This window comes from Anas platyrhynchos, chromosome 34 (genome assembly GCF_047663525.1).
Source record: "Anas platyrhynchos isolate ZD024472 breed Pekin duck chromosome 34, IASCAAS_PekinDuck_T2T, whole genome shotgun sequence".
In the NCBI taxonomy this organism is placed as follows: domain Eukaryota; kingdom Metazoa; phylum Chordata; class Aves; order Anseriformes; family Anatidae; genus Anas; species Anas platyrhynchos.
This window is the reverse complement of record NC_092622.1, coordinates 389,654-413,994: the sequence shown is the minus strand read 5'-3', so window position 1 is coordinate 413,994 and position 24,341 is coordinate 389,654. Positions and strand designations below refer to the sequence as shown.

At 52.6% G+C, this 24,341-nt stretch overlaps 3 protein-coding genes across 3 annotated transcripts; all 3 read right to left on the bottom strand.

Moving 5' to 3' along the window:
* Positions 1 to 1,119: 1,119 nt before the first annotated feature.
* Positions 1,120 to 6,031, bottom strand: LOC101801879 (keratin, type II cytoskeletal 6A). The gene is made up of 9 exons (XM_013109439.5): positions 5,254 to 6,031; positions 4,253 to 4,467; positions 4,003 to 4,063; positions 3,750 to 3,845; positions 3,416 to 3,580; positions 3,172 to 3,297; positions 2,755 to 2,975; positions 2,409 to 2,443; positions 1,120 to 2,307 (listed from the first exon to the last, which is right to left on the bottom strand). Exons 1-9 carry the CDS (start codon positions 5,908 to 5,910, stop codon positions 1,928 to 1,930), a joined length of 1,956 nt encoding a protein of 651 aa, XP_012964893.4. The 5' UTR covers positions 5,911 to 6,031; the 3' UTR covers positions 1,120 to 1,927.
* Positions 6,032 to 9,794: 3,763 nt separating this feature from the next.
* On the bottom strand, positions 9,795 to 15,205 carry LOC119712960 (keratin, type II cytoskeletal cochleal-like). Its single transcript, XM_027445451.3, has 9 exons — positions 14,458 to 15,205; positions 13,544 to 13,758; positions 13,246 to 13,306; positions 12,904 to 12,999; positions 12,570 to 12,734; positions 11,981 to 12,106; positions 11,575 to 11,795; positions 11,084 to 11,118; positions 9,795 to 10,982 (listed from the first exon to the last, which is right to left on the bottom strand). Exons 1-9 carry the CDS (start codon positions 15,091 to 15,093, stop codon positions 10,603 to 10,605), a joined length of 1,935 nt encoding a protein of 644 aa, XP_027301252.2. The 5' UTR covers positions 15,094 to 15,205; the 3' UTR covers positions 9,795 to 10,602.
* Positions 15,206 to 18,665: 3,460 nt separating this feature from the next.
* LOC101799764 (keratin, type II cytoskeletal 4) lies at positions 18,666 to 24,174 on the bottom strand. The gene is made up of 9 exons (XM_013109419.5): positions 23,058 to 24,174; positions 22,482 to 22,696; positions 21,332 to 21,392; positions 20,855 to 20,950; positions 20,595 to 20,759; positions 20,306 to 20,431; positions 19,845 to 20,065; positions 19,640 to 19,674; positions 18,666 to 19,533 (listed from the first exon to the last, which is right to left on the bottom strand). The coding sequence occupies exons 1-9, from the start codon at positions 23,622 to 23,624 to the stop codon at positions 19,229 to 19,231; spliced, it is 1,791 nt and encodes a 596-aa protein (XP_012964873.3). The 5' UTR covers positions 23,625 to 24,174; the 3' UTR covers positions 18,666 to 19,228.
* Between the last annotated feature and the right edge of the window lie 167 nt (positions 24,175 to 24,341).

Here is a 24,341-nt window from a genome sequence, read left to right as displayed (position 1 = left end):
TGCTTGGCCAGCGTCCATATCCACCATCCCATGCAGCTGGAGAGGTGGCCTCCCATTGACAGCTTCGCCTACCACATACCAAAGTCCACTCCAAGGCAGAAAACTCAAGTGAAATCTCAACAACAGACTGATCTGATGTCTGCTCCTCCCTGCCACTGCCTGTTTCCATCATGTGTCAATGTGTTTGTATCTCCTCTGGTTTAGCCATTATGCTCTGACAGTGTTGCTGCACAAAGCCCATAATTTTCTGTTCCTGATTTCAGCATACCCTGAGTATGGCTTCTTTTGTACATCCTCTGAGAATCTGACATCAAAGAGACAAATAAACTCCCTTTCTAGGTCAGTCTCAGTTTATATCGTCAGAACACTGGTGACCTGTGACGTGGCTAGCAGGGTACCAAGTGCCTTTGTTTGCTGAACCCAATAGGCAAGGTCTAGCCTGTTGATTCTGCACAGTTTTGGAAGATGCACATCTGCATTGTGGAGTTGACTGTACATGATTCACAGGATGAGGCTACATCAGGATCTAACCAAACCTTTCCAGCTTCCTGCACTCCTCCATTATCATGCTACAAGGAGCAGTGCTCCTGCCTGCTCCCATTTACTGCACAGTTTCTGAACTGAGCTTCCAAAACCCGCTCCACTGTAGCTGTGGACTTGCATTTTCAGGCAATGCTACAACTGATAAAAGTCAATAAGCTTTTATCAACATATATCCAGAGATAGCAGAGAATATCCCAAGCAGGAAAAAACCACAAGGATAAATTACTCTAATTCCTGGTTCCACACAAGAGCACCCAAACATCAGACCCTACATTGGAGAGGGTTCTCCAAATACTTCCTGAACTCCTGCAGCTCGGTGCCATCCCTGGGGAGCCCGTCCCAGTGCCCAGCCACCTCTGGGTGCAGAACCTTTCCCTCACACCCAACCTGACCCTCCCCTGTCCCAGCTCCATGCCATTCCCTCCGGTCCTGTTGCTGTTCTCAGAGAGCAGAACTCAGAGCCTGCCCCTCCACTCCCCTCATGAGGGAGCTGCAGGCCACCATGAGGCCTCCCCTTGGCCTCCTCCTCTTCTCCTAGGGAAAAGAGACTTCTAAAGCAGTGACGAGCAGACACCGTGAATGTTCTCTGCAATTTATTGAGAATGGCAACATCCCAAGGACATATCACACACAGAAAGGAAAGGAGGGGGCACAGTACATCTGGTTCCATGTCACAGCGGGCCTAGCGCAGAAAAGCAAGTTTGGTTTTCTTTGCAAAGAGTCCACGCGGGCAGGAGGTGTCAGCAGGTACCATGGAGCAAGGGCAAGTGGAGCCCGAAGCCACGGCTCGAGAGTGCTCCTGCGTCTAGCAGGAGACTCCAGGCACCTAAAGCTGCCCAGGTGCTTCGCCCCGGGACAATTTGTCCCTCTGGTCGCCTGCAGAGAGGCTGCTCGCTCCCCGGCTCTGCCAAGGGAGGAGTCCACTTGCCCCTGCCTGCCATGCCCCACAGCACAAGTGAATGGAAGCAGGATGTACTGCATGCAGAAGCACCCCAGGGATACGGCCATCTAGGAAGCAACCTGACGGAATAGGCACAGAGAGTGTTTTTATACACGTTTGCCACAAGGCAGCTAGAAATGTACAAGGCAGCAAGAAAGGCAGAGCATTTCCCTCCTTTAAATCAGCTCTCCGCACTGGGTATCCACACGAGACACTTTTCTTTGCTCAGTTATTCATCGCTGGGCATGGGGCTAGTGAGCAGTGTGGCACGGCCACGAGGCTCCCCTCCTGCGAAGGAGCCCGGAGGCCCAGCGGGTAGGTGGTGGACCGAGAGGGACACAGTTCGTTTCCTTGCGGGATACTGGAGTCGGATTTAAGGAGGCTGGGCTGCTGCCAGGAGAGGGGAGGAGAAGCTTCTTTTGTTTCTCGATCTGCCTTCAGGGCTCAGAACCTTACTCCTGAAGACTTGACGGAGGTGGTTGTGACACATCTGCGGACGGAGGAGGATCCCCCACCGGAGCTGAAGTTGCCACCTCCAGACGCGCACATCCTTCCACTTCCAGAAGAGAAGCCTCCGCTGTACATTCCTCCTCCCATGCCACAGCTGCCTCCAGAGCTTCCACCTCCAAAGCCTCCTCCTACTCCACATACTCCTCCTCCCATTCCTCCTCCCATGCCGCTGCCGCCGAAGCCTCCTCCCATGCCGCTGCCGCCGAAGCCTCCTCCCATGCCGCTGCCGCCGAAGCCTCCTCCCATGCCGCTGCCTCCGAAGCCTCCTCCCATGCCTCCTCGGCCTCCGGACATGGTGGTCCTGCCTACCACAGCTGGAAGAGAAGCACAGGTTATGCATGGGGCCGTGGCACATTGCTTCTCCAAAATACACAGCCCACTGCGACTCCACAAGGAAACAACTGAGGATACTTACAGACATTCACGTTGGACATGCCGTCGTTGCAAAGCCTGAAAATGAAAACAGTACCAGTTAGTCTTACTGGAAGTGCAAGCTTTTTCAGCTGAGATTTTCCTTTTTTATTTACTGTATGTATTTTCCAAATTCTTTCTGATTTTCCCAATTATTTCTTAACACAAATAAGCAACACCAAAGCCACCTCTTATAAGAAAGATGCAAAACATTTTTGAGTAGGGCTAAGAATTAAAGCATGTTTAAAATATGACTTTAATCTCCAGTGGGTTAGGACAAGACCCAATCCACACATAGAATAGTCTATCAAGAATGGTTTAGTCAAATAGACACAAATAAAGAATGGTACCTGTTCTCCTCTCCCTCCAGCAGCTTCCTGTACATGGCAATCTCCACATCCAGGGCAATCTTGATGTTCAGCAGCTCCTGGTACTCCTTCAACAGGCGAGCCAACTCCTCCTTGTCTTTGTTCAGGGCACATTCCAGCTCTTCCAGTTTCGTCCTGGCATCCTTCAGAGCCATCTCACCGCGCTCCTCCGCCTCAGCAATAGCTGCCTGCAGCTGCTGGTTCTGAGCAAGAAGAAGAGCAAATTCTCAGGTCACATTGTGTCACCTGAATCTCCCCCAAGCTCCAAGTAGAGGGGTCGAGGAAAAACGCAATATAATGAAGTCAGTTCAACTAGAGTGCTTGAAGAAAATGTTTTTGCCCCACACAATAACATTTGTGATCCAGCTGGTATCCAGTGAGACACCAAATAACCCCTACCTGCTTCTTCACATTCTCAATTTCTGCCCGCAGCCTCTGGATGTTCCTGGTAAGCTCCTGGATCTCCATCTTGGTGTTGCGCAGGCTGTCCCCGTGCCTGCCAGCAGTGCTCTGCAGCTCTTCATACTGATGACACCGAGACAAACAACCCATCGATGAGACAACCTCACAAGCACTCAGCCATCCCCCGTGCTCCATGGACAGGCAGACACTGCCCCAGCTGCCTTGGCTCTTGCCAACTCACCCGGCTCTGGTACCAAGCCTCAGCTTCAGCCCGGCTGTTCTGAGCGATCTGCTCGTACTGGCGCCTGACCTCCTCGATGATGCTGTCCAGGTCCAGGTGACGGTTGTTGTCCATGGACACCACCACAGACAGGTCCCGGCTGATCGTCTGCATCTGAGACAGCTCCTGCAACCAGCACAGGAGTCAGCCTCGGCGTGCCAGGAGAGGAGGGCAGCGCACAGCAGCCATTCCGGCAGCCCCAGAGACTCTCCAGACCGCAGCCCCACGGGCACCTCGCCTGCCCTCGGTTCCTGGACTCCCCCTGCACCTCTCTGCAGCTCGGGCAGGCTCTTACCTCCTCGTAGATGCACCTCAGGAAGTTGATCTCATCGGTCAGAGCTCCCACCTTGGCTTCCAGCTCCACCTTGGTCATGTAGGCACAGTCCACATCCTGCAGGACAGATCACGCAGATGGGCACCGGCCTCTCCCCATCACTCAGGGGCTGCCAGCAGCCAGGGCCTGCTGCAGGCAGCTGCCCGTCCGAGTGCTGCCTCCCTACAGCCTCCTGCCTCCAGCTCACCGCCCTCCTCCTGCCTCTGGCACTCACCTTCTTCAGCACCACAAACTCGTTCTCAGCAGCCGTGCGCCTGTTGATTTCTTCTTCGTACCTGTGGAAGGTGATGGACAAGATGAGGCTCCTGCAGTGCTCGAGCAGCAGAACCCCTGGCCTTGTGCAGAAGCCTCCGGCCCCCTTTGGAGAGCTCCCGAGCAGAGGGAAGACACAGCAGGCACTCGCAGCCTGGCCCTGCTCTCCTGCCTTGCTGCTTCCTTCCTCCTCGCTCTGTCTCGGCACTTACTTGGTTTTGTACTCCTCGACGTATTGCCGCATGTTCTGCAGTTCTGACTCCAGCTCTCCCCTCTGTCCCACTAGAGACTCGAGTCTCCTCCTCAGGTTCTGGATGTAGTTCTCAAAGAGGACATCCAGGTTCTTCCTTGGCCCAGAGGGCCCTTGCTGCTGCAGCAGCTCCCACTTGGTGGAGAGCACCTTGTTCTGCTGCTCCAGGAAGCGCACCTGAAAGCCCACGGAGGCTTGTGTGAGTTATGCACCCTGGAGGGCGGCACACTCCTCAACCTCCCGCTTCTTTGGGAGGCCAACAGAATCATTTCCCAAATCAACTGTGGCCAACTCAAAGCTCCGACCTGCTAATGCCTGATATTTCACAGACATTTTTAAATTGTGAGCCTTTCTGAAGTTTTCACTTTTGCTTGAATAGTTGTTGCCAATTGGTAAATAAGTTGCACTCTCTCCAAAACATCGGGTTTGGACATTACTGTCATCTCAGCAATTGTGAAGTCAAGCAAGCAATTACTGATTCATCTAACTGCTGATATATTCTGTAAGTGATTCTGTCATTGGTTTCTATTTGCAATTATATTAATCCAAATTCACTTGAATGGTATTTAACACTCATATGTTAAAAGGATGAGCTCCTTGAAAAAAAAGCTTCATCAGACTGAATTACAGTAATGAGAACTCTTAGAACAGCTAAGTACACTATGATGACTTTACCCTGAATCACTATAAATTAAACTGAAGAAATTACTGGACAAGAGAATCTACAGAATGTCCTGATGACACTCTTTAATCTTCCATTAGCATGAAAACCTTGTCTATTGTTCAGTATTACTTAATAAGACCTTAATTACAACTTGCTGCAATGGCATCGTTCTTGCAACTTTATCAAGTGCTATCAAACGTACCATCAAACTTGATGGTAAGAAAAAAATTCCCTTTCCACACCATGGGAAAGTTGTTTAAAAAGTCCAAGTCCACACAAAATTGGTCCTAAGTTCTCACCTTGTCAATGAAGGAAGCAAACTGATTGTTAAGAGTCTTGATCTGCTCCTTCTCCTGGTTTTTGACCTGCTGGATCTGGGGGTCAATCTCAACGTGGACTGGCCGCAGGAGACTTGAGTCGACCTGCACCGGCTGGATGCCTCCAGGGAAGCCGGGACCACCAAAGCCACCCATTCCTCCACCACCCATTCCTCCACCAAAGCCGCCCATTCCTCCACCAAAGCCGCCCATTCCTCCACCACCCATTCCTCCACCACCCATTCCTCCACCAAAGCCACCCATTCCTCCACCGCCCATTCCACCACCACCCATTCCTCCACCAAAGCCACCCATTCCTCCACAACTCATTCCTCCACCGAAGCCACCCATTCCTCCTCCATAGCCTCCACCAAAGCTGCCCATTCTGCCTCCATAGGCTCCACCACCGTAGCATCCACCTATGGCAATTCTTCTGCTGCCACCCATGTTATGGAGGCTTCTGCTGCCAAACCCTCCACACTGTCCACCACCTCCAAATCCCCTGGATGAGGAATATGAGCTGTAGCTGATTCTGTTCCTGCTGCTGCCTCCTCCAAAGCCACCACCGATGGCAGAGCAAGAGCTGTAGCCCCTTCTACTCCCTCCTCCAAAGCTTCTGCAGACAGACTGCCGAGACATGGCTGCTTCTTCCAAGTGGGGTCAAAGTCAAGATGAGCAGATAGACCAACAGAGCTGTGCAGCTGAGGAATGAATGCAGAGAGAAGTGTGCGCAGTCTTCTCTGGCTCCACGGCTCCAGACACTCCCTTTTATCCGCTTCTGGAGGTGGGCTGGAGCGGCTTGGGTGTGAAGGTGGAAACCAATTTATTATTTTCATCAGCATGGTGTTGTTGACAGCTTCTCAGTGTAGCTTTACCATATTTGGGCCTGCCTAGAAACACACCCTGCAATATAGAAGTGAATAAAAGCACAAGAACATTGAAACAGGTCTCAGTGACTAAGTGGCCTCTCATAATTTTATGACATGTTGGAAACCACCTTGCACGATAATGCACTTTTCTGCAGCCCCTCATTGGATTCCCAACCTTCTTTAATGGCTCCGAACAATTCCAGATATAGATCTTTCCAATCAAAGCTTCACCGAAAGGAGAACTTTTGATGAAATACAACCTATAATATAGCTTTCACAATTCCTTAAACACACCCTAAATCTCCTTTTTATATGTGAAATTGCCTTTGGCATTGTAGAAGTTTCCCAATCTTCAATGGGAATTTGTGGCACCAAAGTTTGAAGAGACTCAGCATATTCTCCTGCTAGGAAGGAATTACACCTCTTTGGAGTGTGCGTGGTGTCACTTTGGATGGGAGTGTCTTCTCCCTGCGGATTAAATTCCCTCCAACCGTATCTCCTCAGATCTGTTAAAACCAACTGGGACAAGGCTGGAGCAGAGAGAAGAACACAGCATGAATCGCCACGCTCCTTCCCCGCGTTCTTCGGGCGGCGATGGGGAATGACTGCCTGGGGGAGAGGGACACTTCAGCAGCTGCTGCAGCGATGATGACTGGGGACAGAGACAAGCACCACAGAAGAGAAAAGACAGACGAATAATTTGAGACAGTGAGGGGTTCCTGCTGCTTAGAGGAATGCCGACCTCTTCTTTACCTGGTTATATACAAAGATGAGACAACTCAAGTGGAAAAATGTTAAGAAATGGAACTACTTCAACTTCTAAGGCATAGTATATACTCTTATTTTCATTTTTTTTTCATTGGGAAAGGTAAGAAATTTATTCTGTAGGATGTCTTTGAAATAAAGATGTCAATTACTGAATTGCATGTGAAAGAAATTTAAACTCATTATGCACAAAGATCCAGATTAGGGCATAAAATATAAAATGATACTGATGCACAGTATCTTGAAGAACCTAGATTACAGGTGCTAGTTACAAGGGGGCAGAGTTGTGTAAATGCCATTTAAAAAGCATTCTGTAAGCCTGGAAATATGAAATCAAATATGCATTTCAGTTAATGTGTGAAATAAAGCACTAAATTTTTACATTTCCTCTTGTATGTAGCCAGCACCAGTAATCTAAAAATGAGAAGAGAAAATAAACATTATGAACCCTCAAATGATTTAAAATAATAAAGAACATGAATTTAAGGTTATTCAAAAGATCTAAGTATTAAATTTACATCCATGATATCCCATAAGACTTGCACAATGAAGCATTGTTTGAAAATATCAGTAGGTATTAGCCATTAGCCACAGACACTTGAAAGCCCTAGGAAAACTGTCTCACAGAATAGCTAAAGGAATCCAAACCATAAAAGCCACTAAATGCCACCGAGATGGAGGATGCTTGGTTCCACAGCCTCTTCATGCAGCAGGGCATAGGAGCATGGAGAACATTACCCTTGAGGGACTCAAGGAACACTTGGCCAAGGGCTACCCCGATGGCTGCAGCTTGGCTCAGCCACAAGCTGCCGCTGTAGAATTGGCAGCCATCCAAGCAGCAGAGAAGGGACACCTTTTTCAAAAGAAGGATCTAATTCCTTGGTCATTACTCCAGGACAGATAAATAAACACTCCACCTCATGCTGCAATCCATTACTCCTGTCCATTGGGTGCAGTTCCAAAGAAACGTATGGTAGCTTAATTTTCTGTCAGGAAAAAACAGGTCATATCTCCTCATGACCTTCCTCCAGATTACCACACACACACGGGAGACGCTTTTCTCAGTAGGCAGCACGAGGTGCTTGTAACATCCCACATGGCAACTCCACAACCAGGGACAAAATCTGTCAAGTCAGCCAAATGCCTGGATGCTGACCACATTCGGCACATACAGATAAGACGCCCAGATTGAGTCACTCTGACATCTTCAGACAAGATGTGTAGATTATTCCAGGCCTGGAGTCGCATCAGCCTCCTCCAGGTGAAACTCGATAGGCAGCTTGGGCTCCAGCAATCCCTTCTGATCTCTTACACAAGAAGTTATATGCAGCAAAATCGTCAACACTAGGCAAAACGTAAACTCTGCAGAAAAAAAAAAAAAAGATGCAGTGCCAGGCTGCAGACCAAGCCAAGCTGCACCTTCAGCCCATGCACAGTAAAGGGATTCTGGCATGAAACTCGGGCGGTGGCATCGACAAGGATGCCACCATCACTCCTCACAGCAATGCCCACAACGCTGCGTTCAGGTGCTAAGGCTGAAAGGAAACCGAGCGCTCCAATTAAGCACCAAAGCAGTTGACTCTGCCCCAGGCCAAACCCAAAATGCTCTTGGCAGAGGCTCAGCTCCTCACAGGCGTTGCCGTTCCATCCTCTGCCTTGGGTGCCAAACAAGGCCACCTTTGCCAGCTCTACCGCTGCTCTGCTGCTCCCCACAGGGAGCACGAGGCCCTCTTCCGAGACCCCTCTAACCATTCCCCGTTGCCTCCAGTGGCCCTCTCCCAAAGTCGGCACTTGCTGACCTGCGACGGGGACACTGGTCGCTCACAGGGGTTGCTGTGGGATTCCCAAACCACTACTGAGAGCGGTTTCTGGCTCTTTGATCTCTTCTTGTGGTGGAGGCACTGCAGCGCAGCGCAGATCAAACACATCAGCATTCTGCCCACCTCCTGCTCCCCGGCCTCCCCCTCGCACCACACCAAGTCTCTCCCACTCACTCTCAATGCAGAGACGGGGCACCAAGAGACTCAGCTGACTTTTCAGACGGCTGGTGAGGATGTGATGGCCACAAGTCGGCACAGATCATCCCTTGATGCCCTCAGGTCTCCAAGCTGTGCAGCCCACCTGGCCACTGCCGCCTTGTAGGCCTCAGGCCAGCTGCTTGGCCAGCGTCCATATCCACCATCCCACGCAGCTGGAGAGGTGGCCTCCCCCCTCAGGACCACTGCCACCCTCCTCACCTAACACGATGGCCTACCGGTGTATGGGGAGATATGAAGGGGATGCTGTGAGACAGTCTGTCAAATCCCTTGGTTGTTACCATGGCTGAGTCGTGAATACTAGAAAAATGTTTCTGTCTGAGCTGTCTGCCTGCATAACATTTGATCAGAACATCCTATGTGTGGGCTCATGTTTTCAAAAAAAAGTCATGAGTCTTTTATCAAGATATCAAGAGATATTGCATATCCTGAGTTGGAAGAGCCATAAAAATTGTCTGGAACTCAAGCTGTAGGGGGAGCTGCTGAGGGAGCTGGGGTTGTTTAGTCTGGAGTAGAGGAGGTATCACCTCAGCATGCACTGCTCTGGGCCAAACATACCCAGAGACCTCGGCCATTCCTCACACGTCCTCCCCTCAAGAACCTTCACTATCTTTGTCGTCCTCCTTTGGAGGCTCCCTGATAGTTTTGAGGCCCTCTCATCCTGCGACACCCACACCTGGTGCTCAAGGTGAGGCCGTAACAGTGCGGGGCAGAGTCCCCCATGCCTGGACACGCGCCAGGCCCTCACGGCATGGCCATGACGTGCTGAGCACAACCCAGGTTCCCACCACATTGCTTCCCCAGAGGCAATCCTATGGAGGAGAGACTTCTAAGCAGTGACGAGCAGACACCGTGAATGTTCTCTGCAATTTATTGAGAATGGCAACATCCCAAGGACATATCACACACAGAAAGGAAAGGAGGGGGCACAGTACATCTGGTTCCATGTCACAGCGGGCCTAGCGCAGAAAAGCAAGTTTGGTTTTCTTTGCAAAGAGTCCACGCGGGCAGGAGGTGTCAGCAGGTACCATGGAGCAAGGGCAAGTGGAGCCCGAAGCCACGGCTCGAGAGTGCTCCTGCGTCTAGCAGGAGACACCGGGCACCTAAAGCTGCCCAGGTGCTTCGCCCCGGGACAATTTGTCCCTCTGGTCGCCTGCAGAGAGGCTGCTCGCTCCCCGGCTCTGCCAAGGGAGGAGTCCACTTGCCCCTGCCTGCCATGCCCCGCAGCACAAGTGAATGGAAGCAGGATGTACTGCATGCAGAAGCACCCCAGGGATACGGCCATCTAGGAAGCAACCTGACGGAATAGGCACAGAGAGTGTTTTTATACACGTTTGCCACAAGGCAGCTAGAAATGTACAAGGCAGCAAGAAAGGCAGAGCATTTCCCTCCTTTAAATCAGCTCTCCGCACTGGGTATCCACACGAGACACTTTTCTTTGCTCAGTTATTCATCGCTGGGCATGGGGCTAGTGAGCAGTGTGGCACGGCCACGAGGCTCCCCTCCTGCGAAGGAGCCCGGAGGCCCAGCGGGTAGGTGGTGGACCGAGAGGGACACAGTTCGTTTCCTTGCGGGATACTGGAGTCGGATTTAAGGAGGCTGGGCTGCTGCCAGGAGAGGGGAGGAGAAGCTTCTTTTGTTTCTCGATCTGCCTTCAGGGCTCAGAACCTTACTCCTGAAGACTTGACGGAGGTGGTTGTGACACATCTGCGGACGGAGGAGGATCCCCCACCGGAGCTGAAGTTGCCACCTCCAGACGCGCACATCCTTCCACTTCCAGAAGAGAAGCCTCCGCTGTACATTCCTCCTCCCATGCCACAGCTGCCTCCAGAGCTTCCACCTCCAAAGCCTCCTCCTACTCCACATACTCCTCCTCCCATTCCTCCTCCCATGCCGCTGCCGCCGAAGCCTCCTCCCATGCCGCTGCCGCCAAAGCCTCCTCCCATGCCGCTGCCGCCGAAGCCTCCTCCCATGCCGCTGCCTCCGAAGCCTCCTCCCATGCCTCCTCGGCCTCCGGACATGGTGGTCCTGCCTACCACAGCTGGAAGAGAAGCACAGGTTATGCATGGGGCCGTGGCACATTGCTTCTCCAAAATACACAGCCCACTGCGACTCCACAAGGAAACAACTGAGGATACTTACAGACATTCACGTTGGACATGCTGTCGTTGCAAAGCCTGAAAAATGAAATAGTATATTTTAGTAGCCTAACAAAAGAGATATCTTATATTCTGAGAAGTTAATTTACATTATGTAACCACAGGCGTACGTGGTTTGTTTTTTGTTTTGTTTTGTTTTGTTTTGTTTTCTGATTTTTTCCATTTCAACTATGAAGGGAACCCCAGTAACACTAAAATATTTAGGGAGGGAAGATAGTGATAATTCCTCTTTGCAATGAGGTTCTTCCAAACTTCAGGTTCATTATGAAATCTGTATGTGTTAGAACAAAATATTGTTTATATCACCAGGATTGTCAATTGACAATCCTAAGAACCTTAAATGTAATGTACAAATAGATGTATCTACCCATTGTAATCCGAAAAGCTGCTTTGAGCTTACACTGTGATGTCAAATCTCATGTGGTCCAGCCCAGGTTGCAACATCGCCCTGGAATCAGAGGTGGAATGTTTTACCTGTTCTCCTCTCCCTCCAGCAGCTTCCTGTACATGGCAATCTCCACATCCAGGGCAATCTTGATGTTCAGCAGCTCCTGGTACTCCTTCAACAGGCGAGCCAGCTCCTCCTTGTCTTTGCTCAGGGCACTTTCCAGCTCCTCCAGTTTCAACCTGGCATCCTTCAGAGCCATCTCACCACGCTCCTCGGCCTCAGCAATAGCTGCCTGCAGCTGCTGGTTCTGAGCAAGAAGAAGAGCAAATTCTCAGGTCACATTTTGTCACCTGCATCGACCCCCAAGCCTCAAGCAGAAGAAAAAAGGCAACACCATGAAGGCAACAGCAATAGTTGAAGAAAATGTTTTTGCCCCACACAACTGGGTTTGTGACGCAGCTGGTATCCAGTGAGACACCAAATAACCCCTACCTGCTTCTTCACGTTCTCAATTTCAGCCCTCAGCCTCTGGATGTTCCTGGTAAGCTCCTGGATCTCAATTTTGGTGTTGCGCAGGCTGTCCCCGTGCATTCCAGCAGTGCTCTGCAGCTGTTCGTACTGATGGTAATGAGACAAAGCAGCCCTTCAGTGAAACGTTCCTGATGCCTAGACAAGATTCTCAACTTCCCTAGCTCATGTGCTGCTAAGAGCACTCATCACAGTGGTCCCTAAAAGGTAGATGCCCAGCTCAATGTTCTAAGATGGTTCTAAGATACAATTATCATTGTCTCCTACATTTCTGAATTTGGAGAAAGATCTTAGTTAGACAAACAAGTGTCCTTTGGTTTCTGTAAAGCTACTTTGTCCTGGTAGTTTCTAAATAATGGATGTTGTTTATTGAGACAGAATGCCAGAGTGAGATTCTGGACTTGTAAAGAGGGAGCCAGACCCCTCAGCTGCAACACCCTTCCTTTTGAGACTTCCTCCAGCACCGTTAGCTTAAAGACATCTCTCACTTTGTCACAATTCATCTGCAAACTCAAACCACCACCCCAGCTCCCTCAAGTGCTTCCCAGCTCACCTGGCTCTGGTACCAAGCCTCGGCTTCTGCTCTGCTGCTCTGAGCGATCTGCTCGTACTGGCGCCTGACCTCCTCGATGATGCTGTCCAGGTCCAGGTGGCGGTTGTTGTCCATGGACACCACCACAGACAGGTCCCGGCTGATCGTCTGCATCTGAGACAGCTCCTGCAACCAGCACAGGAGTCAGCCTCGGCGTGCCAGGAGAGGAGGGCAGCGCACAGCAGCCATTCCGGCAGCCCCAGCGACTCTCCAGACCGCAGCCCCACGGGCACCTCGCCTGCCCTCGGTTCCTGGACTCCCCCTGCACCTCTCTGCAGCTCGGGCAGGCTCTTACCTCCTCGTAGATGCACCTCAGGAAGTTGATCTCGTCGGTCAGAGCTCCCACCTTGGCTTCCAGCTCCACCTTGGTCATGTAGGCAGTGTCCACATCCTGCAGGAGAGATCACAGAGAGTGCTTTCATTTCCTCTTGGAAATCCTTCAGGACCACAGAAGTTGGTCGGTGCTGAAGGCAACAGCTGTGACAGAGCTATTCAGCCGTGCAGGAAAAAGCAAGAAGCTTCCAGGAGCCGTACCTCGGATCCTACAATCTCCGTTGGTTTTCCCAACCAAGAGGGAAACCCCTCAAAGCACAGACAAAGCCTGATATTCAATCATTTTCTAGTGCCTGTGACTCACCTTCTTGAGCACCACAAACTCATTCTCGGCTGCTGTGCGCCTGTTGATCTCTTCCTCATACCTACGGAGAGTAAAAATATAAGCTGAGTTTCCTGAATTTTCCTGCCTAAGGCAATGCTAAACAAAACAAACACATACACACACACATACAAACAGAATAAATATTTAAATTGACCAAACTTTGTCCATAATTGCTATAAAAAGTACACATGTAAAGAAAGATGACCTGTGAAATAAAGATTACCATCACTGTCAGCTGCTTGAGCTGCTTTCTGTGTCACTTCAGCACTGCACTTACTTGGTTTTGTAATCCTCAACGTACTGCTGCATGTTCTGCAGCTCTGATTCCAGCTGCCCCCTCTGTGCCAGGATCGATTCCAGCTGCCTCTTCAGGTTCTGGATGTAGTTCTCAAAGAGGACATCCAGGTTCTTCCTTGGCCCAGAGGGCCCTTGCTGCTGCAGCAGCTCCCACTTGGTGGAGAGCACCTTGTTCTGCTGCTCCAGGAAGCGCACCTGAAAGCCAACACATGGAGCATCCACCGTCAGACATGAAGCAACAGCAGCAGACAGGACACCCCGTCCACCTTGTGAAAAGGGCACCAGTTCTTCTTGGCATGATGACACAAGAGGTAGCTAGCATTTTGTTTAGAAGCTCTGTTGTTGACAACATTGCGAGGTCAAGAAAGGGAGGAAAGTTCTAAGTCATATTCAAATCAAAGGAGCTTTAAAGTGTAGCACCAGCTGCAATACTCTCCCACGGCAGGTAGCCTAGAAAGTTGAGATTTCTAGTCTAAACTAAAACCCTGGATACTTGGAAAAAAAAAAAAAAAAAAAAAAGAGAGAGAGAGAGGAAAAAAAAAAAAAAAAAAAAAACATTAGTGAATATATAAACTGAAGGGTATTTGGAAAGGGAAAGGTGCAGAAGTGAAATTTTGTGCATGAAACCAGAAAATGTTTGGAGGCGTTTAGCCTGTTTGCAGGAATAACCTATTAGCTGAACCTGGTGCAACAGGCTGGAGTAAGCCCTGGAGATATAGCTTTGATCTCATGTGGAAGAGAGATTCTCATCTTTTCCCTAGCAGTACTTAAGAGCAAGGCTCTTCCCAAGCTTCTCAGCCTACTGATGCTTAGCTCATAAAGGAGAAAATTTCTGCAGAACTTGACAGCTCCTCCAAACGCTGACCCTTACTAGTCACAATCCCACCCTCTCACCTTGTCAATGAAGGAAGCAAACTGATTGTTAAGAGTCTTGATCTGCTCCTTCTCCTGGTTTTTGACCTGCTGGATCTGGGGGTCAATCTCAACGTGGACCGGCTGCAGGAGACTCGAGTCGACCTGCACCGGCTGGATGCCGGGGCCACCTCTGCCAGGGCCACCGAAGCCGTGCATGCCGAAGCCTGGGCCACCAAAGCCGCCCATTCCTCCGCCACCCATGCCTCCACCATAACCACCCATGCCTCCACCAAAGCCGCCCATTCCTCCACCGCCCATTCCACCACCGCCCATTCCTCCACCACCCATTCCTCCGAAGCCGCCCATTCCTCCTCCATAGCCGCCTAGTCCTCCTCCATAGCCTCCACCGAAGCCGCCCATTCTGCCTCCATAGCCTCCGCCACCGTAGCATCCTCCCATGGCAATCCTTCCGCTGCCACCCATGTTGTGGAGGCTCCTGCTGCCAAACCCTCCACAACGTCCACCACCTCCATATCCCCTGGACATAGAGAAGGAGCTGTAGCTGCTCCTGCTTCTGCCGCCACCTCCTCCAAAGCCACCACCGATGGCAGAGCAAGAGCTGTAGCCCCTTCTACTGCCTCCTCCAAAGCTTCTGCAGACAGACTGCCGAGACATGGCTGCTTCTTCCAAGTGGGGTCAAAGTCAAAAAGAGAAGAAAGATCGATGGGGTTGGGCTGCGAGGAGGTGAGTGCAAAGAGAAGGGAAGTAAGTCCCTCTGACTGGAGGGCAGCAGATGCTCTCTTTTATCTGTTCCTGGAGGTGGGCTGGGTTTGCATGGGCGTGAAGGAGGAGACAGTTACTGTCTTCATCAGCTTGGCGTGGTTTACAGATTTTCATCTTCAATTTGCCAAACATTGACCCTACCCAGAAACACGCCCTATAATGCAGAAGAAAATTAACAAAGATACAACCGTGTCTACCAAAGGGTAGTACTCAATGACTAAGAAGTCTTGTACTTCTGTGGCACGGTAACAGTCTCCCTGTGTTAGACTAGTCTTTTTTTCACCTTTCATCCATTGTGGTTGTTTCCCTGCTTATGTTTATCTCTATTTTGATCTTCCACTCCAAAGCCCTATGGCAGGCAGGCACTGTGGCTCATGCCAAATTGTAGCATGGCTTACACAATTCCCAAAACACACCTAAGTTACGCCCTTAGCCTTCTTTTTACATGGAAAATTGCCTTTGGCTTAGAGAAGTAGTTTCTCAACCCAGAGCTAGGGCTCAGCAAATTGCATTTTGATGAGGCTTTGCATCTTTTCCATCAATGAAACCTTACCAGAGAAGAGATGCCGTGGCAACGGCTGGTGCTGGAAATTCTTTCATTTTTGGACCAAACTCATTGAACACGAGCCCCGGTGTCTTCATGCCGAGAGGGTCTCTGCAACAGTGGAGAAGTGCCATGACCATCACAGATGGGAAATCCCTTGGGGATTTCCTGAGGGTTTTGGGAAGGGACTGACCATGAGAAGAGCCAGGAAATGCAGCAGCAGCTCAGCCGCTGCTGTGCGGGCTGGCAGGCAACCAGCCCTGAGAACAGGCAGAGAGGAGGCATGCAAAGTCCTGCTGCCCACGTAACACACACCGTAAACACTTAAATGCAATTAGCTAGGCAGAGGATGCTGAAGAGCTCAACTTGTTTGTAGAGGCATATAAAAATGGAGAACAGAGAGCACAAGGACTTTCACTTGAGGAAATGCATGCTTTTCAGCTACCTGGCTCACTTCAGCATTTATATGCAAATATAGTTTTGGCAGACAGACACACTTGTAAGCTGTGTTGAGCCCTCCTTCAAGACCTCGGGTAGGTATCCTTTTTTCACTTATTTGAAAGCAGTCACCGGGTTTTAGAACGGTAGAAGCTTATCAAAATGCTCTGGTTCTGGTATCATTACTGAGAAGGAATCAGCTTACAAACTAAACTTGCCATAAGACTGTGAACCACTGTGCATTCATCCTGTTGTCCTGCAGAAACTTGGCTACCAAATAACACCTACTGCCTCTTTTTAAAAATTCTTACTGAGAAGTTCATCTTCTTTATTAGTTTTCAGCAATCCCTGACAGCAGGAGAACCAGAGCACCACAACTTTAACGCCGCCTAGGCAATGCTGAAGCCCAAACCTCTTTATGGTTATTTAGGCATCTAACTGTGCTGTCTGACGAGACTCTCAGAAGTTCCCATAGGACACAGGCAATTAAGTGCTTCCTGAAAATCCACACGAGCAACTCCTGGTATCTTCAGAAGTTTAAATACCTCCTAAAATATCACCCAGGCTCCTATTTCCAAAAGCGCCTCAGGCACCCAGGCAGCACTTAATGTGCGGTTAAACTGGCAGCACCACCGAAACGCGGCCATGCCCCAGGGACTGCTCGTCCCACCCCAGCAGCGGCACCTCATCCACGGGCAGGGGTCAGGGAAAGGAGCCAGCCAAAAAATACAGAGCCAGAACCCCGTGAGACCATGGGAGTGACGGGGCTTTGGTGGCTGTGCCCCATGGTGCACGCAGACTGCAGACCCAAGTGTGGCTCTCTGGTCTTTCTCTCCAAATTTTGGGACAAAAAAAAATTGGACAAATAGCAGGTGAGACCTGGCAGTACTGACTCGGGCAGTGAGTGCATTTCACTTTTGATTTATCTGCTGAATGTGTCTTGGCACTGCCTGCCGCACCGCAGGGATCAGGCGGGTGCTGTAGGCTTGGGACGTCGCGGTGCAGGCACCCCTGTGCGCATACACACACATTTAGCAAGCGACTTATTTCTTCCCTCGCCCCCCTCCAGATTACCAAACCCATGGTTGCGTGGCTTTCTTTCTTTCCTGTAGGCAGGACGACGGGCTCGGGAGGTTTCACGTTCCCAGCCGCGCTCGGCGGGAGATGCGCTAAGTCAGCACAATGCTCCCGTCCCAAGTACACGTGTTTAGATAACGCGCTCGTTGAGTCACCACCGTGTCTGCGGCCAAGTTTGGGAAATCGGGCAGGGATTTGGGGCTCAGCAGCACCGTACGTCCAAATACAATGGGCAGACTGGGCCCCCGTGGCCTCCAACCATGTCCCCCCTGCTGGAGGACAACGAAGGGGCAGGAATGAGGGAGACGCCTGGGGCAAAAGGCTCAGCGGGGAGCTGCCAGCACGCACCGAACTTGGGAGATGCCGTCAGCCTCAGACCAGGAGAAGTTCTGGAGGAGAAGCTAAGCAGAGCGTTAAGTCCCCACACTTCCGATGAAGTACTTGGCATCTAGATATCTTTGCTGTGCAAGCATGTTCTGGAATGGACTTTCAACACGGAGGGCAGTGACAACGAAATTAAATAGAAATTCTTTCAGGTCAGGTGAAGTTCTCAGTGCTCCAACAAAAGGCAGGAACTTTGTCATGTCTCAGTCCAGCCCAGGAGAATCCTCCCTTAATTGCTGCTGCAATCAGAGGAACAAAAGAAAAGTGCTTTTTGGTGTTTGTTTTAAGTAAAGCCTTTGTGCACACCTAGCAGCCCTTTGTTTCTGCGTGGGGCAGCCCTCCCTCAGGAGGCATGGGCTGGAGGTGCTCCCACAGCACAGCCAGCTTTGGTTGACTCCGAGGGGCATTACTGTCTTCATTCAGCACCATCTCGGGTCCCTTTACAACTTACCAGTGCGTTTACCTTTGCCCAAAGCATGTCCCCAGCCAAGCAGTTACATGCCTCGGCTGGCAGAGTTGTGACAGCACCTGAGAGCAGGGAGCGGAGCACGGGCTGAGCTGAAAGTGACTCACCCGCAGCCCCGAGCAAGGCTGCGGTTGACCAGGGACGTGACTCAAGGTCTCCTGAGCAAGAGGTGAAGCCACACTGGGAGTTTTCGGCTCTAAGCTTACAGCTCCCCAGAAATACTTTACTTCTGCACAGGGGTAGCGCCCTAGAGGGGGCTGAGCGCTGGCGCCTGCCGTGTTTCCAAGGCCCCCGTGGCAGACGCCTTGAAAGCAGCCACAGGTGCCTGGGGTGGGCTGAAAGGCCAGCACACAGTGCTCCCCACCCATGGGGCAGAGGTGGGCACAGCCTTGTGCCAAAGCCCAGCTGAGCTGGCTCCAACCCGGCTGCCTCCGCGGGGCCTTCCAGTGCCACCTGCAAAGGGCAAGGGAAAGCCAGGCAATGCTTCCAGATCTCCACAAAGAGGAGTCCTGTTAGGACACGAAACTCCCCGGTCAGAACAGAAAACCACACAAGTTTACTGCCTCTAGTGTTTATTAGGGTATGGCACATGCCAAAGGAGAAAGGCTTAAGCAAACAAGCGCCAACATTCCCACGATTGCAACAAAAAGGGAAAGCCCGAACAAAACCGAACATTTTACAGCTGCTTCTGAAGGACACTGGTGAAATGCCAGCACCTTGGTTAGGAAAACAAAACTGCAGCAGGCGAGGACGTCTCTTTGGCTGGGACCAGCTGGGAAATTCTTGGTCTAGGATCACCACTGCTGTAGCTTTTCGGGGGGGGGGGGGGGGGGCCTTCAAACAGCAGCTCCTGGCCCCACAGTCAGCAGCCCGGCAGCATCCCAAGGCAAGGACCGGGGACGTGAGACCGCCTCGAGCCCTCTGCTGAGCTTGTCAGCAGCCCCAGCTGGTGCACATCGCTGAGCATCACCGCCCCACGCAGTTTCCAAAGGAGGACGGGGTCTGGTCCAAACGGGGGGGGGTGGCCCCCAACACAGCAGCGGATGGGTGGCGGTGGTCGTGGTGGGGTTTGCTGCCTTTCTCCTTTGGGTGCTGGGGAGGGGGGATAGCTTGCTCTCCTAGACCCGCCGGCACCCAGACATGGAGCTGCTGTTTTTCTTCAGGATGCTGCCAGACCCCACCACGACAGAGTTGGACCCTGCCCCTCCGGAGCAGAACCCTGCTCCTCCAGAGCCAAATCCTCCCCCGGCGCCAAATCCGCCCCCTCCTAAGCTGTAGCAGAAGCCAGCGCCGCCTGTGTTACAGCTGCCTCTCCCACTTCCAGCGCCGAACCCCATTCCTCCTCCTCCTCCTCCTCCTCCGAGGTAGACTCCGCTGCTGCCACCGTATCCGCCTCCTACGGAGCTGCTGCCGCCCACCACGGCTGCAGAGACAAGCGGGAGGCGCGGGGTTACCTCCGGTGGGGCCGAAAGTGCTGGAGCACCCCCCACGGCCCCCCGTGCTCCATCGGAGCAGGGAGCGGTACTTACAGATGCTCACGGAGCTCTGGCACTCTCCAGACATCCTGCAAGGAAAAGGGATGGAAATCAGCGCCACGCGGCTTGGTTCCTCGGGGTCCGTAGGAGCGTGGTGCGCTGCAGCACCGCTCGTATTTTAGCAGAGGGGAAGCAGAGTGCTGCGTCCTCCCCATGGGCCCGGCAGGATGCCATCGAGCTCTGTTGGACCTGTGCCCACCTGCACTCCTCGCCCTCCAGCAGCTTCCTGTAGGTCGCGATCTCGATGTCCAGGGCCAGCTTGACGTTCATCAGCTCCTGGTACTCGCGCATCTGCTGGGCCAGGTCTCCCTTGGCTTTCTTCAGGGCCGTCTCCAGCTCGGTCAGTTTGGCTTTGGCGTCCTTGATGGCCAGCTCCCCGCGCTGCTCAGCGTCCGCGATGGAGCTCTGCACGGTTTCGCACTGCGGGGCAGAGCCAAGGACACGAGGAGTGGGGCAGGAGGCACACAGCACCCGCGGTCCCCGGGCACGCCACACTCCGTGCCTGCACCTCCTGGGCTCAGCTGCTCCAAACACAGCAGCCTCTGAGCAGAGCGTGGGGTGTAGGGGAGCTCCGAAGGGACTTACCAGGATCCGTTACCAGTTACCCAGTTACCAGTTGCTAGTTACCAGTTACCCGTTTCCCCAAAATGCAAGCCTTACCTGCTTCTTCACGCTCTCGATCTCTGCCCGTATCCTCTGGATCGTGCGGTTGAGCTCGGAGATCTCAGCCTTTGTGTCTTTCAGGCTGTCTCCATGCTTTCCTGCTGTGACCTGCAGCTCCTCGTACTGGTACAGAAGCCAGAGGAGCACGTGAGGCGCAGCACGGCTGGGCTCTCCTCACCACCCCACAGCAGCCCCTACCCAGGCTGATCCCGCACCCCCCCAGCACGGCCCCATTCTCCCCAGTCCCACCAGCTCCTCCAGCCCCAGCCCTGCGTGGACCCCGCACCTTGCTCTGGTACCAGGTCTCAGCCTCCACCCGGCTCCTGTTGGCGATCTCCTCGTACTGCGCCTTGACCTCCGCGATGATGCTGTCCAGGTCCAGGCTGCGGTTGTTGTCCATGGACAGCACCACGGAGGTGTCGGACACGGTCTTCTGCATCTGGGACAGCTCCTGCAACCCACACCAGCACCGGGCTCAGCCCCGCCACAACCTCCTTTGGGTGCTGCGGCCCCTCTCCGCCCCGCCGTGCCCCTGGGACCCCTTACCGCTTCGTAGAGGCTCCTCATGAAGTTCACCTCATCTGCCAGGGAGTCCAGCTTCGCCTGAAGCTCCACCTTGGTCATGTAGGCAGCATCCACGTCCTGTGGCAGAAAGGGGGGTGGAAGCTTTCTGCCCCAGGCGGCCGAGCCCCAGCCCCTGGCTGTACACACATCTCGGGGCCCCGCTCTGCCCTAACGCAGACACCGACCCGCAGGGGTGGGCTGAGACAGCCTCCGAGCACACGGGGCATTGCATTAAATTTAAACATAGCCAAGTGCTCAGAAAACGCCGACAAAGGCAGTAATTGGGTTATTGTGCTGCAGGTTTGGCCAGCAGCAGCAGCTCCCAGCTTCCTCATCCTCTGCCCCTAAGGTTCCCCAGGCTTCAGCTCCCTTTTCTTAACGAGGCACAAGCTCGATTAAAATCTGCCCTCGCCTTTGCAAGTGCTCTGTCCTCCTGCCGTAAGCAGCCCAGCACTTTACCTTCTTCAGAAGCACAAAGTCGTTCTCTGCAGTTGTCCTTTTGTTGATTTCCTCCTCGTACCTGTTGATTACAACGAGGGAGATCAAATCTCTCTGCTTGCTTTGGCTCTGCCTCCGCCACTGGCAGCCAGAGGCCGCTGGCCTCAGAACAACGCGCAGCAAAAGTCGTCCTCAGGGAAAGGCAGCAGCAGCGCGACCTCCCCATGAGCCACCCCGGGCACCCCAGCACCTCCTGCCCCATGGTCCCTGCAGCACCTCCGGGACCCCTCAGCCTCCAGCCAGGGCCGAATCTGGCCCCTTGCTCAGAGGGCAATTGCTGCAGAGCACGGAGAGCATTCCAAAAGGCAGACGGTTTCTGGCCCTCGGCTTCAGCAGAGGAGGGATCTGGGTGCTCCTGGCAAGCCCCCGTCTTCCTTTCCCCCCAAGGTTTTTGCAAGTCTTTCAGCACAGACATTTCTCCAGGCTTCGTTCTTGCTTTTCCAACTGGAGAAATTAATCCCATAAATAATACTGGGAAAATAATCCTTCCCTCCACATCGTATTTCCGAAGGAAGATCTAACTAAGGAGTCCATGAGGAAATCCATGAGGAAATCACGCTGCAATTTAGCAACTGGTCTAATTGGTTCATTAAATCATAATGTCACAGATTCTTAAGTGGGAAAGACAAACAGCAGAAGATCCTGCCTCGGTGACAGCCGCAGCTCAGACAATACGCACCGAGACACACCTTGAAAAATTGAGCCCTGCTGTCAAAACTCACAGCTGGTGGCAACTTCCTCATAGCATTTTGCATTATTTAATCACCGAAACAAGTGGAACACAGTTCATTCCTGCGGTTACTTGAATTTTCTGTCTGTTCAAAGGTAGTTTTCATTTTGATTTTTTTTTGCCATTGCAAAAAAAAATAAAAAATAATAAAAAATAATAATAAAATAAAACAAAATAAAAGAGGAATGGCAAAAGTCTGTAGTTTTGACCAGCTCCGCATGCAGCCTTGTGCAGCTGGTGAAAAATAATCAGACCTGTAAGAAACCAACCCCAGCTCGGACACGGCCACAAGCGAATCCAGGACGTGAACCCGTTCAGCCCAAGCTTTGCCAAACAGAAAACCCAGGAGGTGCCACCGCGCCCGCGCTGCCAGCAACGTACTTGGTCTTGAACTCCTCCACCATGTCCTGGAAGCTCTTCAGCTCCAGCTCCAGCTGGTGCTTCTCGCTCGAGAGCCCGTCCAGCTGCTGGCGCAGCCCGCTGATGTAGGCTTCGAAGTAGGGGTCGAGGCTCCGGCCGCCTGTGCTCGGGCTCTGCTCCTGCAGGAGCTTCCACTTGGTCTCCAGGACCTTGTTCTGCTGCTCCAGGAACCGCACCTAACCGAGCGCCGGGGGGGCAGAAGAAGGTCAGGCCATATTCAAAAGCATCTTGCTATCCATTTTTTGTCCCCATCACCTGCATTTAATGAGTTCTCTCCTCCTCAGAGTGCTCCCAGCCTGCCCAGGGTCCCACAGGCAATGGGAGAACCCATCCCAGCAGCTCTGGGCTGAGCGGGCACCGGCGGGTGGCCTCCCCTCTCCCACCTCACAGAGAAACCCGACGTCCCCTGCCCCTTGCAGAGGTCGATTCTCCAGCCCACTGGGCTCTCTGGTGGCCGTGTGGCCACCCCGTGGCCATCGCAAGGGGCATGGGGATGTGCCCCAACCACCCCCGGTCCCGGCCCGGCGCCGCGCTCACCTTGTCGATGAAGGAGGCGAACTTGTTGTTGAGGGTCTTCAGCTCCTCCCGCTCCTGCGTTCGCACCTTCTGGATCTCGGGGTCGATTTCCAGGTTGAGCGGGGCCAGCAGGCTCTGGTTGATGGTCACCTCCCTGATGCCGCCCGGGGGGCAGGCGGGGAAGCCTTGTCCCCCAATCCCGCCATCAAACCCTCCGCCGAAGCCTCCAAAACCACCACCGAGGCCTCCACCAAAGCCGACCCCGGCCCCACCACCGAAGCCAACCCCAGCCCCACCGCCAAAGCCGCCACCGAATCCTGCCCCGGCACCGAGACCGTAGCCGAAGCCTCCTTGGCCTCCAGCCCCAAAGCCTCTGCAGGCCCCAGCTCCACCGAATCCTCCCAGGGAGGTGCTTTTGCTCCCTCCCAGGCTATAGAGGCTCCTGCTGCTGAAGCCACCGGCATTGCCACCAGAGCCCCGGCATCCTCCTCGGGCCACCGAGCTGAAGGAGACTTTGTTCCTCCCTCCTCCCAGGCAAGCAGAGCTGGAGCTGAAGCCCTTGTTGAGGCCACACGACTGGCGAGACATAGCGGCGGGTCGAGAGCGAGGGTGCCGAGAGAGGAGAGCTGCGTCCGGAGGGCTGCGAAGCACGGGAAGGTCTGTCCTGCCAGCACCGTGCCTCGATTCCCCTTTTTATGTGCTGAGGGAGTTGGCCGGGTGTCAGGGGAGTGGAGAAGTTGGGTTTTACTCTATTAATTGTTTTAGGTGTGCTTGGAACCATGCCTTCCCCTCTCCTCTCTGCCATCACCGTGACCTGCCTCAAAACACTCCCTAGATAGCTAAGAAAATAAAACAAACCTATTGTTGGTGTTGGAAACGCATCCCCGATTCAAATTCCCTTAGCTAAAGCTGTCAACTCATCACGGGCCTTTCTATAGCTCTGATGGCAGTGACAAAGCAGTACAAATTACTTGACATGTTACACCCTCAAGGGGGACCCTTGCTTTAGCTAAATCATTCATTCTGAGCCTCATGGCAGGTGCTAGGTTCACTGAATTCCAACAAAAACCTGGTTTCCCAATCACAGCCCCAGATGCACTCCGGTTCAACTTTCTGCTCGGGGAGCTTTGTCTTGGTTTGTCCAAAACTGTTTCACAACGAGGGAGGGAGCCCAGGGAGCGTTAGTCCTTGGCAGGGTTACCAAACAAGCCCGGTGTCAGGACAGAAGACTTTTTAGGAGGTTTTAAGGCATGTCAGATCACCCCAAGCGTGGTGAATTGAGCCCGGAGGGACATGAGGGGTCCG